General features: G+C 38.6%; 1 protein-coding gene across 1 annotated transcript; it reads right to left on the bottom strand.

Annotated features, from left to right (window-relative positions):
• Window positions 1–2098: 2098 nt before the first annotated feature.
• TMEM192 (transmembrane protein 192) lies at window positions 2099–18079 on the bottom strand. Its single transcript, XM_054383318.1, has 6 exons — window positions 18038–18079; window positions 15169–15315; window positions 11020–11284; window positions 8937–9071; window positions 4535–4637; window positions 2099–2222 (listed from the first exon to the last, which is right to left on the bottom strand). The coding sequence occupies exons 1-6, from the start codon at window positions 18077–18079 to the stop codon at window positions 2099–2101; spliced, it is 816 nt and encodes a 271-aa protein (XP_054239293.1).

The raw sequence follows: 18079 nt of genomic DNA, 5'->3' as shown, positions 1-18079 counted from the left end.
TTGTAGCCCTGCCATGGCCAGAACTTAGAAAGCATTCAGGCTGAGTAGCAAAGAGGCCTAGATCCTATTTGGAGCATGTACAAATGCAAAAAAGGTTCTTTTCTACCCTTCCTCCTCAAAAAGCTTAAAGACACTAAGAAAGATACAGTGAGAATATGATAAAGGTATAAAAACAGGGGGTGGTTGTTGTACATGCACACCCCCTCCAACTCTATTTGTGTATTCATGAAGAGCTATGGCTTGAAGGGCAGGAGATGCGTGTGTGTTCACACACTGCAACCTGCACTGTGCTTCCCAGCTGCCAGGTTCAATGGAAGTCAATACTGCTGGTTAATCCAAATTTTACCTTAAGCAGTCATGAAGGAAAGGAGAAGGATTTGAGCAATGTCCTCAAAATACAGTAAAGTTATTCTGTCATACTATGTAATCTACATCTCTATGTTGGAAAGAAACAGGAGTAGTAAGAAAAGTCTGAGTGCAATGGAAAAACATTACCCAGGAAAGAGAATAAAAGCTTCAAAATGAGCGCACAGCTATACAGTTTTGGGCTAATTTCAAGCACAAAACTGTGCTGCAAGAACTTCAGCATGACAGAATGTGCAGATTGCCCATTGAATCAGCTGTACATGAGTTTAGAAATGACAGAATTCACACTTTTCCTTAGTAGCATTTATTGTGCACGAACTTCAGTCACATTTCACCACTTTTCATAGAAATTACAGAAATTGCCATACACATTCACATCAAAACCTGAGTTCTAAAAAAAAAAAAAAACAAACAACCAAAAACATTTGTATTCCTTACATATATACTATAAAATCCTGCCTGCGTTTTCAAGAAACAACAGTTAAGGAGATCAATCTAGTGCTGGACAGCAGCAAATCCCCCAGATTTACTGTTTTCCTTTAAATGAGAGAATCTGTTTGTTGCACACTAGTTTAGTTATTGCCAAAGTTGTTTTTCTTATATTCAACTACATGACGACTCCTCAAAAGAGCTTTCTTCCCCATTTTGACTAGCAATTACCCTGTCCCTACAGAGGTATTTGGCTTCTAAAATAATTCTTGGTCTATGTTAGTGGACAAAGTAGTACCAAGACCTTTCTCTCTTTTGCTGCTTTTCACCTCCTCTCATACACCTATTCAGCTTCTGAACCAAGATGCTGACATTTTTTGAAAAGTCAAAGTAAAGAGTAAGGAAGTGTGTAACTGATGCGTCTCTAACAGGATCTTCAAACCCATTCAGTTCAAGGTAGTTAATAGGTCAACGAGAAAAGCTTATTCTCAAGAATTTTTATATTTAGTTCAGTCAGCAGAGTAGGAATCTTGTTATTAGCTGACACACTACTCCTAATAATGGGAAAGTCATCAGCCCTGAGGATCTCTCTTAGAGGTTTTAAAGCCAGAATTTTGAACAACTGCTAAATTGCTTATCATGACATTGTTTTTGTACCACACTTACATGTGAGATTTGCCATTCTAAAGCACACAAAGCTTCTTTGTTTGTTAAATCCTAAACTGGATGCCAAATTTTCCCACCAGAACAGGCAATGGTTTAATTTCTTTTCTTGACAAAGGAGTAAAGGAGACTGCTCTAGAAAGCAAGTATCTGTTTTGTATAGGATTACTGAAGTATAATATCTCTAACACTGGAAGTATTTGGACTGAGTGATAGAACCCAAACCTAGTTTCAGCTTTAGCACTACAAACTGAAAAGACAGCTTTTGCAAAGCTGGATTTTTGTAGAGAACAAATTTGTATTTTAGAAATATAAAGTACTTTGGTAGATTGAATGTAAAGGTTACAGCAGTAAAAAGTAATTGCAACAATTAAGTAAAGTTAAACCATTACCTCAGGTCCAACTTTTAACTTATTAGGAATTAAAAATCCTTGAAGCTCCAGAACTTTTCAGAATTGATGATTTGAAAAGAGCCAGTTTCCAGGTGCAACAGGTTTATAGTGTATAGAGTTCATCCTTCCATCTTAACGTCTATTTCAAAACGTGAAAGATGATTGAAGAGTCATCTGTATGAACCAGGCTGGATACTACATTACCTCATGTTCCCTTCAGAGCTCCAGCAGCAGTTTTCCAAACGCTGTTAAGCTTTGATTTGCTGAGACGTTAGTGCCAACAGTCTTTTGCTAAGCAGTGCATTGTGTCGCTGAAGATACTCTATGACATCTCCTTGCTTCTCAACTATCTCTTCTAAACTTGAACTTTCCCTTAAAATAACAAAAGTGAACATGGGTTTCAGTAAGCAACAGCATCTTTCTTGCATATGCTGTATCACAGTTAAATAAACACTTAAACAAGTTTCTTCTGTCAGTTTTACTTCTGTTGACCTCAACTAACTTTTGAGGGAGGAAGCAACCTAAAATACCTTTATGTTTAACTTCCATTTTACATGAGAAGGCAGGAAGAGGAAAAAAATGGCTAAACTTCATGCCATGTATACATAATCAAGCTATGTATTTCCTGCTAGACAGTTACAGAAAACTTCTAGTAGTGCGGGAGTTCTTACTGTTCATCTTAAAGTCTGCTTAGTAGAGTTGGACTAAGAAATTCATTGCACTTTTCCCTAATACATTAGAAAACTTATTTCAAGCAGACGTGGTATTTTTATTCAGCTTTGGGGATCATAAGCTCTTTAAGACAAATCTCTTGATTAATCTGCAGTAGTATCCATGATACACTGCTACACACAGTGATATTATCTGTCACAATACCATAACAAATAGTTGTGCTATTTCAGATCTATAACCCTATGTACAGCTAGCCTTCCACTTTAAATTATCTCCAGCTTTCACAAGTCCTTTATTTTAATAAGGATACTAACACTGCAACATTCAGTGAAGCCAAGTTAATCGAGGGGAAAAAAAAAATAATCTATAACAGTATTAAATTTTTCCATATCTATAAATTAGGAACTCTTAAGAATACATCAAGAACAAGTACCAACGCCTGAGCATATTCCAGTCTTTCCTTAGAGATTATTTCTTCTTAGATGATTTGACTATCTGCCTTAATACAGGTGGGAGCATCCTGGAGCTTTGAGAGTTGCTCCTCAGCCTTGCAGCATTTTATAGAGGAAAATGTCCTATTCACAGTTCTTACAAAGTGCTGAGAAGGATAGCTAGAGCAGAAAAAAGCTTAGGACCAAAGAAAAAAACTATTGTAATTGAACTGAAAAAAGAAAAAGCAAACTTTGTAGACACAAAGTTTGTAACCTTAATCAGTAACCACGACCAACTTAAAACATCAGATGAGGTCCTGATCAGTAGCTTAAGTTGTAGAGGTTATAATATTCAAAACACATTTTCACAACCAGGGTCAACTGAAGGGCTGACAGGATTCACTTTTCAATAGACTTTAACTCTCAAGGGAAAGAGAGTCAGAGCTGTACAGAGCTGAATTAAAATAACCATTTTACGATCAGTTCTCACAGGAAGTTTGCGCTCTTTAATCAAAAATAATCAGAGTCTTTTCCTCAGCTGGTCATTGTTCCAGACTCATTCCTTCAGCATTTGAAAATTTCTCAGGGGAGAAGCTGAACAAGAAAGGAATGAGGTCCACTATGCTTTCACCATGGTGTTCGTATCAAGATGGAAGTCAGGCATTGTATCAAAACTCAAGGCAACTCTAAGTTTTTCCTGTAATCTGGACATCTACTTCCGAGGTCCATGAAAGCATGTGCATGTTGCATTTGTGACACCAGGGGAAGTGTGAAAGTATCAGTTATCTCTGCACTTCAACTTTTTACTAAAGCACACATACAGAAGCAAGTTGTATTGCATTATAAAATTTTTAAAAATTATGGAAATCCATGTTAGTTTTGATGGTAGAATTTGCTAAATCATACCAGACTCATTTCATCAAATGGAAGATGCTCAAGCAGTCAGAAGACTCACAAACAACAAAAGCAGTAAGTTTCAGTGGCTAGAAGGTCAATGTTGGATAGCTTCTCTGTGTCACTGAGAACTGTCTTACCTCGTAAGTGCCCCACTCTGCACCTAAAGTTCCTTCCCAAACTGGAAATATATTCCAAATCCCTTGCTATGGTCTCATGTCCAACTGCTGGCACAGAAAAAAGCTGCTAAGTTTTCTTCTTCTTTTCATCTATCAGTTGTCCACAACATATTTCCTTCCTTGAAAGAACTGGTTGAAGAAGCTAGGCTTCTGTAGACACCAGTATCCTTCTCAAACTCCCATATAAAGTCAGCTAAACCAGATTAAACACAGTTATTTATAGCACATTAGAGATTCATGCAACCAGCCATAAATAGCCAAATCACTTCTGCCCTCATATTTGAGGTATTCTGTATGTAACAATTTGCCATTATTATGTAGAAAGTACAAGACTGTACTGCTTCTTATCTGTGCATGTAAAATGGCAGCCTTATGCCTTCTGCTTGAGAATTATTCCCACCTCTGCATTGTTAACAGATTTAAGATTATATGTAAACCTACAGAAAAGTAGAGCAATTACATTAGTCAGTGTTATATACCATGGCACAACTGATACCAAAAATCTTACCTGAATCCAATTTCTGAGGTAATGTGACTAGGGTAGACATACATCTTTTCTTCTTCAACTATGTCAGGTCTTGGCTTTGCACGATTGAAGTTGCTTATTTTAACTGCAAAAAAATTTTATAAATTAGTTGAGAAGGAAAACAAGCTAAAAACAAAACAAAAAAAAAAAAACCACAACAAAAAAAAGGGCAAAGCTTTATCAGCAGGCTTCACATTAAAACCAGAAAGTCTGCAACAAATATTTGTAAGACTGCCCTACAATAGTAGACAGAACAAAGAGAACCTAGGGAATGAAGAAGGAAAAAAAATCTCATTTCCAGAATGGCTTTGATTACAAGTTAGTGATGATTTGATGAGGCTTTTTTGAGGTTTTGGGGCTTTAATTGTTCGGTTGTGCTTTTTTTTGTTCCTCCTGCCTTCAGCCTCCTTGCTTCAGAATATAGAGAAGACCTGAATGAGGGAGGATACTTGAATGTACTGTCTAACATTTGTAAAATTTAATCTGTCACCAAAGAGAGGGCGAAACCTTTCAGAGGGTACTGAGATTCAGTCTCCAAATTCAGGCCACAAAATAAGCAACATGCAGAGAAAAAGTTGTAAAAAGTTTTGATACTAGCATATAGGCCAGAACTTCTAACTTAAGCTCTTTGATAAATACTACTTTAAACTTGACTACCTGCAATGACATAGCAGCTTGTCTTCCTGCTCTAAAACTTAGGGCAGCCTTGCCATTGGCTCTGTGATCAGCTTCACATTGTAAACTTAATAATGCTGGCTGTCACAGCCAGAAGTCATTTCCGGAGACTGTGAATCAAGTTTAAGACTAAATTTAACAGCTGTGGAATGGGGATGGGTGGGAGTGAGAGAAGCTGTATGTATCCTCTGCATTATTTCTGGAAGGAAGCTGAAAATACTCAAAGCCATTCAAAACCAGGCCCTGATTCAGGAAATGTACCAAGAGATCCAAAGTACATATTTGGGACTCTGAAGCTAGGGCTGCAATACATGCAATGTTCCTAAAATCTTAACAGTCCAGCTCCATCAGAAATCCACACTACTACAGCAGAAAAAGACTATCCTTACAAGTCATGAATATGACAGGGTTTATTACAGGCCACCCTGATAAAACAAAGCTAAGACCCTCCAGAGGTTAACTCCAAGTCAGGCTCAAAGGTTAGTTATTTCTATTTATTCTACAAATAAATCCACAAAGGAATGGATGCAGAATTGCCAACATGTGCTGTTTGTGGGAATGTTAAGTCTTTCATTCAAGTGCTATTAGAAATATGTAACAAAGTCATTAAATACATATGTTTAGTAAACATCTTAAAACTTGACTCCCTGTATTATCAATAAGAAACTTACAGTAGTAATCTCACATTTAGAGCTGTCTGTATTCTACTTTATTCCATGCCCATTTACCTCACTTGAGCAATTTCTGTATGTCCAGTCTTTGCATCCTACAGACATATATGAATAGAGATAAAAATTTTAACAAAGGCAGTAGTACTCCACAGAGAATTTGGCATCATATAATTCATAAAATAGTTCCAAGTAAAAAGGAATATCTAGAGTTAAAAATCACATAATCTATGCCACCACTTTCATTTGTGAGGCAGTAATATTTAAATGAAAGTCAGTCAAGTACATGAACTTTCTAGAGATTAAGCATTCATGCCTCATTCTAGTAGTCAAGAAATAATCATTCCACAATGGTGGGGGTGGGAGGGAAGTATGAACAGTGCTACCTTCCCTCCAAAATGTAAAAGTCATATACTAACACAAGTAAGGGCTTGGTCATGAGTTGGTAGGGTAAAATGACCTTAATCTCCCTATTGTTGTTCAGCTGCATTAGCTGATACCATCTTAACAGCAAGTAGTATCTGCTAAGTGCTTGCCTTGCAGAGGGGCATTTCAACCCTGAGCAGAAGAGTTGTTAAAACTATCCTACTGCAGAAGCTTTGTGCTTCCATCTGGTCACATACTCCGCTCTGAGAGGAAAAAAAAATAATAAATCACCTTAAGCGTTTCTATTGCTACAGATTCTCAGGCTATTTTTCAAAAACTGGCCAAATGCATTTGTTTTATTTCAGTAGAGCTTTAGGTAAAAGCTTAAAATGTTAAAAAAAAAATAAAAACCCCACCACTACACATGAGACACCTGCATGCAGTCTCTTCGCTTACCTCAACATGTGTTGGGATGAAAAACAAGAAAATAAGTTACACTACGCACTTGAAAAGGCAGCCTAGGGTGATTGGAGGCCTTCCTCATCTTGAAGCATTTGCTAAGTTACATAAAAAATAACCATAGTTTTGTACACCAGGCTTTAGAGAACGAAGCTTAGACTGCTGATTTGGGGCTGTTGAGAACATAAAGGTAGCTGTTGCCACAAGGAACTGCCCTGCTCCTTCCTAGCAATGTAGCTCTGCCCCTCCTTCACTTTGGTTTCAGGACTCACCAGACCCTTCTTCAAGTCCTTCATCTGCAAAGTAAAACATTGCACACCACTACTCCCTAGTATAAGTTGGTTTACTGGCACCATACAAGCTAGGAAACAAGACCCTTTTAGTGACAAATAATCAGAAAGAGTTTGAGAGCTTTTATGGATTCTTACATCTAAGAGGGTCAACTTCCTTGCAGTTGCTTACCCTTTTCTGCCAGAGTAAGAGACACACAATGTAGCTCTTTTAGCTCCCAGGGGCCTCAGGGTAAGAAATAGCATTTCATTGATATTCCTGATGTTCTATTAAAGTCTTGCAATTTATCTCTTATTTCCCTGAGTTTCCCAGGAAAAGTGTGCGTATGCAAAGGGATGATCCCAGCATTCTTGGAATAGTTCTCTAGAACTGCCATGCTTGCATTCCCTCATCACTGCCTTGATTTCTCCAGAGAACAGCTAGTATACTTGAGTCATGCTGGTCCATTCAGGGGCAAGCCTGACAAGCCTATGGCATTCAGGCCTCTGAACAGTTTTAAGAGAACATAGTTTAGAAAGTTTTCTTCTCCAAAAGAAACAACATCCTAGTTTTGTTATTAATTATGCAATCGCAGAAGTCAGATTAACACAAATACCGACCACCATAGAAATGGCTTTTATGCTTAAGTTTTAACCTTCATGCAGTCCTGAAAGATATTTCTACTCTCCTCCCTCCTATTTCATTAGAGGTTAGGAAGTAATTCCAAGTTTTGGTTCCCCCACTCCACTCCCAGAGAAACCATGGCTGCTGAGGCTATTTATCTCAGTTTGTAGCTGTAAATAATCAAAAAGCAGCATCTCAGAAGCAGGACTATCAAATGTCTAACTCCAGAGCAGGAACCACATATCATTTAAACAGACATGGACTTCACATGTTTTCTCTGGGCAACAGAAAGAATTGCAATTTTTAGCGTCTTGTGCATTTTCAGTGGGTTTGTTGAGTGTCTTTTGTGTGTGCTTTTTTGTTTGTTTGGTTGGTTTTGTTTTTTTTTTTTAGCTTTGTTGTTTTTGTTTCAGGTGCTTGTTGGTTGGTGGAGGTTTTTTGTTTGTGGTGGTTTTTTTTTTTTTTGAACAGAATAATATTTACAAACCCCAACAGTTTTAAAGATCAGATAAACTATTTGTTCAAGCATTATTAATAAACATTTTAGATAGCTCTGCAATAGTTTTATGGAAAGAGATTTATTAAGTCTTGATAAGTTACGCTAAACCTAAAAGTGGATAACCTTACAAGCCAGCAGTGACAGTACAAAGCAATACCACAGTTTTATGAAGCAGTATCTTATTTTAGTATTAGCAGAGATTCAAAAGCCATGATTAAAAAAAACCAACCCAAAACACACACAACCCCCCCCAAAAAACCCTCCAACCATGAAACAAAACGTTCATTAAAGGGATGTTGGGTGAGAAGGTGCCCAGATGCCACAAAGGGAATCTTCCATTTTAGTGATAAAGAGGAACTGAAGCTTTTGGAATAGGACCAGGGATAGAGCAAGAGTAAGGTACAATTACACCACCAACTATGCAGGTGCCACTTGTAAATCCCAGAGGCAGTTCTGATTAAGCCAGCTAGACCTTGCAGCTTCAGTTTGTGGTGCATGCATTTGAGAACCCACTGCAAAGCACACAAGCCTGCTCACAGGACAGTTGTGCAACAATTACGCATTTATTGCCACTTCACTGGGTTAACAGCTTTGAGGTATCAGGAGCTCTCATTTAGCAGCAGTTGGAGGTGAAATCAAGCCTGCCAACCTTCCCATTTGCCTTGGATTTGCCTTAGTTTGTCTTCTACAAGTGCAGAATCATTCTCTATTTATAGCTGCAGTTACAGGTCTCAGGGTAGCCACAGGGAGCTATTGTGAGGGCTAACAAAACAGTCAAGTAGCAGCAGCTTTAAGTCTCGAAAAGGCAAAAACTGCCTCTCACCTGTGTAAACCACTAAGCATATCAGGGAGCTAATCAGCTCCAGGCCCAGGACTCCCAGGATAAGATATAGGTACACTTTACTGCGATCAGGAAAGGAATGCTGCACTGACAGAATCAAAAGCAGGGCTGCATTACCTAGAAAACAAATGTTAATGATGTAACAATTGTATGTAAAAGCTGTTGAAAGTAACTCTCTACTTTCTCATCCCCCGTATATGCATTAGGCTACATTTCAGCAATGCTTTTCCATTTCATACCATGCTTGCCTCTTTGCCCAATTTCTGTAACACAGGTGATGCAAACATACAGCTCCTGACAGCAAAATGAAGTTTCAATTCAACATTTGACTGTAATGGTAGAAAATGATGATTTTTCTTACAGATTCCTCTGACTCAAAAAAAAGTAGAATACACTAGAAATACCTAATATACATGTTAGGCTTAAACAGTTACTAGCCTTGTTGCTGCTACCCATCCCAAAACTGCTTGGACATTATTAATTTCTTTCAATTGCTAGGTCACTTCAGTCAATTCAAAATGAGAGACTACTTCAAGTGGTGAATACAAGTGTATTTAAGTAAGGGTAAGAGCACAAAAAATTATCTTCCCTCCAGAGGAGGATACTTGCATAGACTTCCAGTTGCCTAAATATCATTGTAATACTTGGGATTACTGAAAAGTTAACTGAACTGAGCACAATTAGTCAAGGAGAGCAAGTGTTGAGTTACAAACCTAATAAGCATTCTTAATACACAGTCTTCTCCGATAGAGTATGAAATGTTTTTTTAATTCCCTGTAGAAATGTTATAACCAGTGTCTGGATGTTAAGACCATTAATGTGAATGGATAACTGTACAGGTTTTTCATACTGCATTAGGCAAAAGAACTGGCAGGATAGAAGTAGTACCAGAAGCGATGATTACTGTGGCAGGGAGTTCGCAGTAATGGAGCTAATCACCTTCTGAACTACAGCACAAAACTGATTGTACCTGAACATTTACATATGCCTAGAGTTCTGGTAGGGGAGAAGTGAGCTCCATCTAAAACTGATGACAGTACTCAGTATTCTAGATTACACTGCAACAAACAAAAATAGTCCTCTTTTTCAAAACATCTTTAAACCTGCCACAGCCTAATTTTTGCAGTGCATTCCAAACAACACATCTTTATCTTCAGAGCTCTATCTAGTGGCCATAGCCTGAAGTTTTGCACATGCAAGCTGCCTAGCTCTTTTAGTGACTGGAAGGAAAGAAATCTAGTTTTTTATACAACGTGGGACCATCTAACTTACCAACTCTGGTGAAAAAAATTTCTACTCCAGTTATTCAGAAGATAAGACTGTAAGAGGCAAAAATACTGTAAAAGCCACAACTGTTCCCTTTCCACCCCTATTTTTGTGTGAAAAAACCCACATCAGATGGATTTTAGACTTGTTTTAAGTAGTTACTGTTAGAAAAGCTACAGTAGCTAATTGTACCAATGCTTCTTTCAGCTTCAGTGATGTAACTTAGAATGCATAGAGTTAAACTGCTCCCCCGCTCCACTCTTTGTTTACAGAAAGTATAAAAAGGCAATCAGAAGTAGAGCTGAATATTACACATAGTTCCACAGAAGATCAGAATATTGATTATTTTACTGCTTTTAGACAGCTCTTGAGCAACAGGCAATTCATCTGTTTCTACCTGAATTGCTGGGCTTGAAAAGCAAAGACTACCACACTTCCTGGAAGGACCAACAGCCTTGCCACATATCCAAACAGACAAACAAGTATGCAAATAAAGATTACCAGCAGCCAAACGCAGACCTTGTTGGCTGAACATTTAGTGGGTGAAGACTAGATGTTTCACCTGACATCACACTTGTGGGCATTTTCCCCACTGCAAAGAGTTCTTTATAACACGACTGGCTGAAAAGGTCAGTCAAGAGGTCCCTCTGACTAAAATAAATACCATTTACAAATGCTTATAGTTCAGTTTCTAAAAGTTTATAATAAACATTTATATATATATAAACTGTTTAACCTTTTATTATGTCATAGCTTAAAGCTTTAGAAGAAAAACCCCCAGAAAACAAGTTCACTTCACCTGCAGAGTGTATCAGCAGTGGAAGCCTTTTTAGCTGCCTTGTTGATCGGTATATTGAGAAGTAACCTCTGCTTCTGACTTTACTGTGGTGGTGCTGGATGTATCGTTCAAAAAAAACATGCAGAATCCACAGAATTACTTTTGCAATGATTATGACAGTCTGCACTTTAAGTGGGTGAGTATAATTTCCAGGGCACTTATCCTGATTTGGATTGGGGTAAGAACAAAACATAGCTGCTAAAAATGCTAGAACAACGAAAGTAACCTGGAAGAGAAAGGGAGAGAATAACTTAGTCATTATTTAACTTTTTTTGTTAATAAAAAAAGCCAGACTTATGCAATTTATTCACTATGCATTACTTTCCAAATTGATTTTATTAGACATGAGATAACACATGAAATATTAGACACTTACTACAGCCACCACATGCAATTTTGGGAAAATATTGATGATTGAAACTGCTAAGATTGTCTTCCAGAAGAGCAACTGATCTCCAGCAGAAGACAGCTGAGAATCTCTAGTCTTCTCATAATTTCCTCTAAACCAATTTCACTGTTCCCCAAGCATCCACTTTACAGTGAACTTGTCTTATTTCTGGACTCTCTTTAAGTCTTTTCACTTTAAGAGGAATTTGATATATATGCCCTCAAAGAAACTACATCTTTTTAGACTCATTCAACTACATTTTTTAGTCCTCTGCAGAATAGCTTCAGATCTTATTGGTACAGTCTACATTTCTTTAAAATGACATTTTGTGAGTGAAAAAAATCAATCCTTTACCACATCCATTGAAGATAATTTTCAGGTTAAGACACTAGGAAAATAAGTGAATTATTAACACTAGGTAAGCCTCTTTGACAGTTGGTAATAATTCATTATCATATTTACCATCAGGTTTTTCCTTTCACTCAGAATTTATGTCAAAATGACTATACTATAGTCTGTCAGATTGTATATACACCTATCCTTTTGGACTTGTGCTATTATGCCATAACCTTTCATGTCTTCCAGACATTTCTCCAAATTTGCATCATCAGCAATGAGCATCAGCAAAGCTTTGGCCAAGTAGAGGGCAGAGTCTTGGGTGCACATTATCTGGGCTACGTATACACACGGAGCTTTTTGAATCCTTATAGAAAGTTTTTATTATAGAAAATACTCTCTACAGTTCTCTTTCAGTGAAGAAGAAACTACTCCCTCATTCTGGTTCATTCTACAGAATAAAGAGCATCTTAGAACTGAAAGCAAAACTAACTCACACCAATATAGAAGTAGATTGTTAGCTTATACATAACAAAACCACAAACTAACACACTGATCTTAAAGTGTTCCACATCTCATAATGGACAGAAACAAATCAGAACCACAGTGGAGGAATGTGTCTGGTTTTTATTTACTATCACTGTCTCCACATTTAGTTCTACAGGTAATTGAGAGCCCACTGTCTGCTCCCTACTCCCTTGAACTCGTTTTTCATATTTTTGCCATTTCTCAGGCAGTTTTCTTCACAGAAAGAACTACTCTTGGTATGAGCTGCCCTCAGCTTGCTCTGGTTGTGAAGTCTTGTAACTGGGGATGGTAGAAGGGAAAATAATTTTCACACAATCATTAATACTCCAGACAGTATATAGAACAGACAGGGTAGAGGGGAAAAAAAGTAAAAAAGAACATGTCCTACATTAACCACAAGACTATTATTTCAAACACAAATCCCAAATTATCTTGAGATGGGTTAAGTAGCTAGATTAAGAAGTTAAATAAGAGGGACATTTACCAATAAAACATTCGCTTAATCCTTTAACCTTCTTTTCTTATAAAGCTAAGAATAATCCAGCTAACCCCTATTTTACTTGGTCCGTTTACTTGGTTTGGTTCTACTCACTCCAAGTGTTAGGAATGTATTTCTGTACAGAAAGTAGCTATATTGAACTGATGTAAGTGGGAATGGCTTAGTATTGCAGCTCTATTATGTACTACAACAGCACATATAATATAAGAGGAAACAAATAGCTAGCATTAAGAGTGGCATTTATTAAAGATGTTTTGCTTACATTTTAGGGCAGTCCAACAATAGGTGCTTCGCCACAGTACAGGAGATTTTTATATACAAAAAGTTATTCTTATAAAATGTAGTATTTAAGTTCAGGTTTGTGCCTAGGCATACACAGAGGGGATTAAGGAAAGACAGGGTTAATATAACGGAATTATTTCTAGCCTGTACATTAACACTGTCTGTTCTTATAGGAGCCAGAAGCCTGAAGAAAAGCAAGGCTCGGCAAAAGAAAAGCCACTCAAAACCCCAGCCCCACCACACTTCAGAATGTCCTACCCAGACACTCCAAAATTATATGTAACCAGAAACTGAACCAAAGGAGCTATTTGCTACCTAATTCCATTTCTTGGCACAGGAGGGTTGACAAGAAATGTTCCAAGTTACATACATTCAGATATTTATTACAACTCTCCTACATAATACTATGATGGCTTAACTTCTCCAAGATATTTGCCCCTTTAGCAGAAGCCAACCTGGTGACTCCATATTCCACAAGGTTTGTACATGTGTACAGAACCAGAGGGGAAAGCAATCCAATAAGCTCGTGTTCCCCATCCATTTTTCCGTCAAGAAAGACAGCGCCATTTCATGTGACAGTTCTAAAACTGCATTTCACCAACAGAAAAGGATACTTCTCCATTTTGCTCCAAGGACTAAGTGGCCACTGCAGCAGGTTCAGCAACAGCAAGATTTTACCTTGAAAAGTGTGTGTTGACACAGGCCTCAACAATTTTTCTTTCTTTACCTCCCCACACTTCTCTCCATTTCAAGAGAAGTGAAGTGATGGGGACAGAAGACACAGCAGTTTCCTAGGATCTGAGTGACTGACATTTAGCTACACCACTTATGGTAGTAGACAGCAAGGCCCCAAGGCTAGGTGGGAGAATATTACTGCTCTACTATCACTAGCAGTGTGCCTGCATTTGTAATGCAGTCCTCAGGTGCCATCCTAATGGGATAGCACCAGAGTTGTTCTGATAAGGGATGGGAATAAGGCTGGATACATAATTTCATTCAGGATTTCGGTAGTTTATTCAGTAGAACAACAGAAGTATTTATTGACAGCAGGACATTTCTTGGTATTACTAAGAGGCCCACAAAACATTTACTTCTAAAACAAGAAAGCTAAGGCATGTTGTTTGAATAACTTCATGCAGCTGCCCCGAATTAGAATAAATAGCTGCTAAAATAGCTAAAAACACATACATACATGTGCTGTGCACCCACTGGCTTTAGATACATACCATCTTCAGGTCAATGACAGTGGCATTATAGAATCAATCAGGTTGGAAAATACCCTAAGATCATCAAGTCCAATTGCTTACCTAACACTAACACCACTAAATTATAGGAGAATTTCAGCTCTCACACTGACACACTAAGTACAATGCAAGTACTATTTCAGTTAAATCTGAGGATCAGAGCTCTTTTCCTTATCTCTTTCATGTGTGGTTTCCACATGCTCACAGGCAACAATAAGCCTCTTCATCTTATAAAGGATGACTGCCTAGCAAGGACTGTGTCTCTCTGCTTCCATCTACAGCTTCAAATAGGCCTTCACATTATTAGGGACAAGGTCTGTCTTTTATCTGTGCTTTCCACCCTTAACCTCTAGAATTCAATCAGAGCACAAAGTAACATTTGGATTCCTTCATCTCTCCATCCACACAACACCCCTGAAACAAGTCCAACTTTACTTGTTTTGTTACATAATAAAATACCTTAAATCTTCTCTCTGAAATTAAGCTCAGCTTCCAGAAGGCATGGCATCAAAATTATCTTACCTCTCTAACTAGTGTAAGTGCTTCTACAGCAGTAATATTTTTAAAGTACATTTCTAACAGCATAGAATAACTACTATGAAAGGCTTTTCCTCCTAACAAGATGTGTCATGTTAGCACTGACAGTCAGAACGAGAATGCATCAAATATCATATAGCATATACAACATCAAAATTTATTGGCAAGCAGAACTTCACTAGTTTGGAGTAACAGTGTATGCAAATCTGAGAAGAATTCAGACTACGTGAACAATAAAAGAATTCAGAAGACAAGACAGCAAAATCTTATAAGGAAATCACACTTTTTAAACTTACATGTATTAGCAACAGAAAATTGGCAAGGAGAACTGCTGGGATAGCATGAAATCTTGGCCTCAGTTGGGAATGCAATGTATGAGAACTACTAAGTGGTGCGTCCAGTAGAGGATCATCTTCCAAACTCTGTGTTATTTCCAAGGAACCCTGCAGCAGAAGGGAAGGGCAAAGAATAGTAACAGGTAAGCTCTAAAAGCAAATACAAAGTTACAGCAATTTCCTCTTAGCAAATCAAACTTTGGGGATAGGAGGGAAACCTAAAGTAATACCTTGAGACCAGCTTTTAAACTCCATGTAAATTCTCTTTACATGTTTATATGATAACTTAGTCTCTGAGGAATCCTACACTATCTACCTCCCACCATCACAATGAGTCTTTATAATGTATTACACATATTCAAACCTTGCTCTTCAGAGATGCCACAAGTATTAGTATGTTCTTGTGAAAAGCTGGGAAAAGTGACAAAGTCCCTCTCACATACTTCATATTGGTACTGCAAAAATCCTTGTTATTCTTTCTTTTGTTCAACTACAGTTGAGACAATAACAAAGCTGCAGTGCAGCAAGTAACAGTTTCAAGTGATTCAGTGTGAATGCTGACATGCCAAAACATCTGCAGCAGTACTTCAAACTGCACCTAGGTAAGAAAGAAGCAGGAGTGCAGAGGGAAGAAGATGCTACCAAGTGCTGGGCAAGACATTGTCTGCTTTCGCTAGAGAGCATGCAGTCCTTACTTATGTTGGTCTTTGACTTCACATTCAGCTCATATTTTGGCTATATAAATTTCCAGAAATATCTTTCAGCTTTATCTTTTGCTTGAAAAAAAAAGAAAGATAAATGTAAGTACAGGTGGAAGGAAAAACCTTTCCTTTTGGACAGGGAATTTGCCCCAGTACTGTGCACCTCTGCTCCTTCCAGGCCATGATGCAGCCATTCAAACATATCTTAAGGTGAATACAGAGCCACTATAGATGCTCGAAGTGTTCAGGCTTCCCTCTTTGCATACTGTTATGCTCTGACTTGCTTGCTTCAAGAGATTTAAAAAAAAAAAACCCTCAAGATTCCCAATCAAGTTCTGCCTGCTCTTCTGAGCAATACCAACCACAACCCAGTGCAACAAGAGCAGACCCCACTCCAGTCTTCTGACTGTTCAGAAAGACATGCTAGGGTTCACTGGGATGTTGACCGCTTTTAAAATCAGGACATCTTGCTATGGTAGAAAGCAGCATAAACCTCAAGACAAATGAGGCATACTATTTTTCTAGACACTAGCACAAGAAGAAAGAGATAAAGAAATTTTGGATTAGACCTAGGTTCACATAAACCAGGACAATCTAGATTGGCTTCCCAGTGCTACTTCACCTACACACAGCTGCCTACAGCAAAGGAACTAGTCATCAAGGGTTAAGTCAGCCATCAGTTTTGGTTTAGTACTATGAACGCCACATTGCCTAAGCACAGAGGGGTGTGAACAGGCCTCCCTCATGTATTTGATACCTTTTAATTAGCCTAGTCTTTTGACTGTAAACAACCCTTGCTGAAATACTTTAAGTCTTCCCTCTGACATTAAGCTCAGCCTCTTGAGCTTCAACAAGATGACCTTTTACTGCAGACATAAAGGTTTATAAGTGGCACTCCCCTGATTTTTATATATATAGATATATAAAAGTAAGAGTACAAAGATCCCTCAACTAGTACTTTCAGGAGGCAGGTATAATTTTAAGTTCTATAAGTAAGCATGCAGGACTGTCACTCCAACAGTCAGGCCATTGTGTCTTATTCTTTCCTATCACTGAATTAACAACAAAGTTAATAGCTCATACATCCCATAAAGACAGCAACCCTTCTTGGGATAATATTCTTTGTCTCATAGGAACAGGTGAGCTCACCACTTCTGCAATAAGCATGACTCCTTCAGACAGAGCTTTATCATGACATGTTTGACCATGTTACTTACTGCAAGACCAACTACAATCCATCAAAATACAGCTAGCATTAGGAAACACTGGATGACAATCTCCCTGAGTGGATTTTATTACAAGCAATGTGGGGAGGAAAGGAATTAAAGCAAAAGAAATGATCATTCTGACATATTAAAGAAAAAAAAAAATCTATTAAGTGTCCCATTTTGATCAAATACAGGTTTCACTTAATTAAGATGAACTAAACCCACAGATGTCAAAATCCAAAACGCCTTTAAAAAATGGGCCCTCTGTCAGGCACTGATGTCACCACAAGCACAGGTTACAGCTTCAGCCTCTTGGCTCTCTGATCCATTTCCAACATGTGACCACCTCCGCAGCAGCCCAGCACCAGAAGGGCAGGCAAGCAGAGGCAGAGCCACAGCCAGCAAGCTTTGCCCACGCAGGCTTCTAGCGGGAAACACCCGAATAAATAGCAAAATGCCGTGGCTACGGCGCACAGCATATAAACCAAACATTACACTTCACACGACCTGTCTCTCTGAAAAATAACCCAGAAGAACTAAACAAGCTACACGAGCTGACTCGTTTAAATCAATGATCTCCATAAAAACAACCCCGTACTTAAGTTACGTAGGGGCATTTGAAGCATGGCAGCCATCACACGGGGCGGCGGCCCAGAAAGTGAGCGACCCCGGCGGCCTCCTCACTTCCGAAACAGCCATTTACGAGACACCTCGGCCCACTGCTGCTCCCCCGGAAGAAGAAGATAAAGCCTTCAGTGCTTAGCACGAGAAACAGCAGAGAGAAGGGGAAGAGAGAGCCGGAACGGAAAGTAAGGCGCTGTCCCAGCAGTGCCCACTGTTAAGGGCTGCCTGGCATCACCTACCCTAGGAAGAACCACTGCCCCGACCCCGCTCCCGCCAGTCGCGCATTGCCGCACTCACGTTTTCCAGGTCCTGCCGCCGCCTGCCCGCCGTCAGCGCCAT

Source organism: Indicator indicator, chromosome 8 (assembly GCF_027791375.1).
Source record: "Indicator indicator isolate 239-I01 chromosome 8, UM_Iind_1.1, whole genome shotgun sequence".
Lineage (NCBI taxonomy): Eukaryota > Metazoa > Chordata > Aves > Piciformes > Indicatoridae > Indicator > Indicator indicator.
This window is presented reverse-complemented; position numbering and strand designations above follow the sequence as displayed.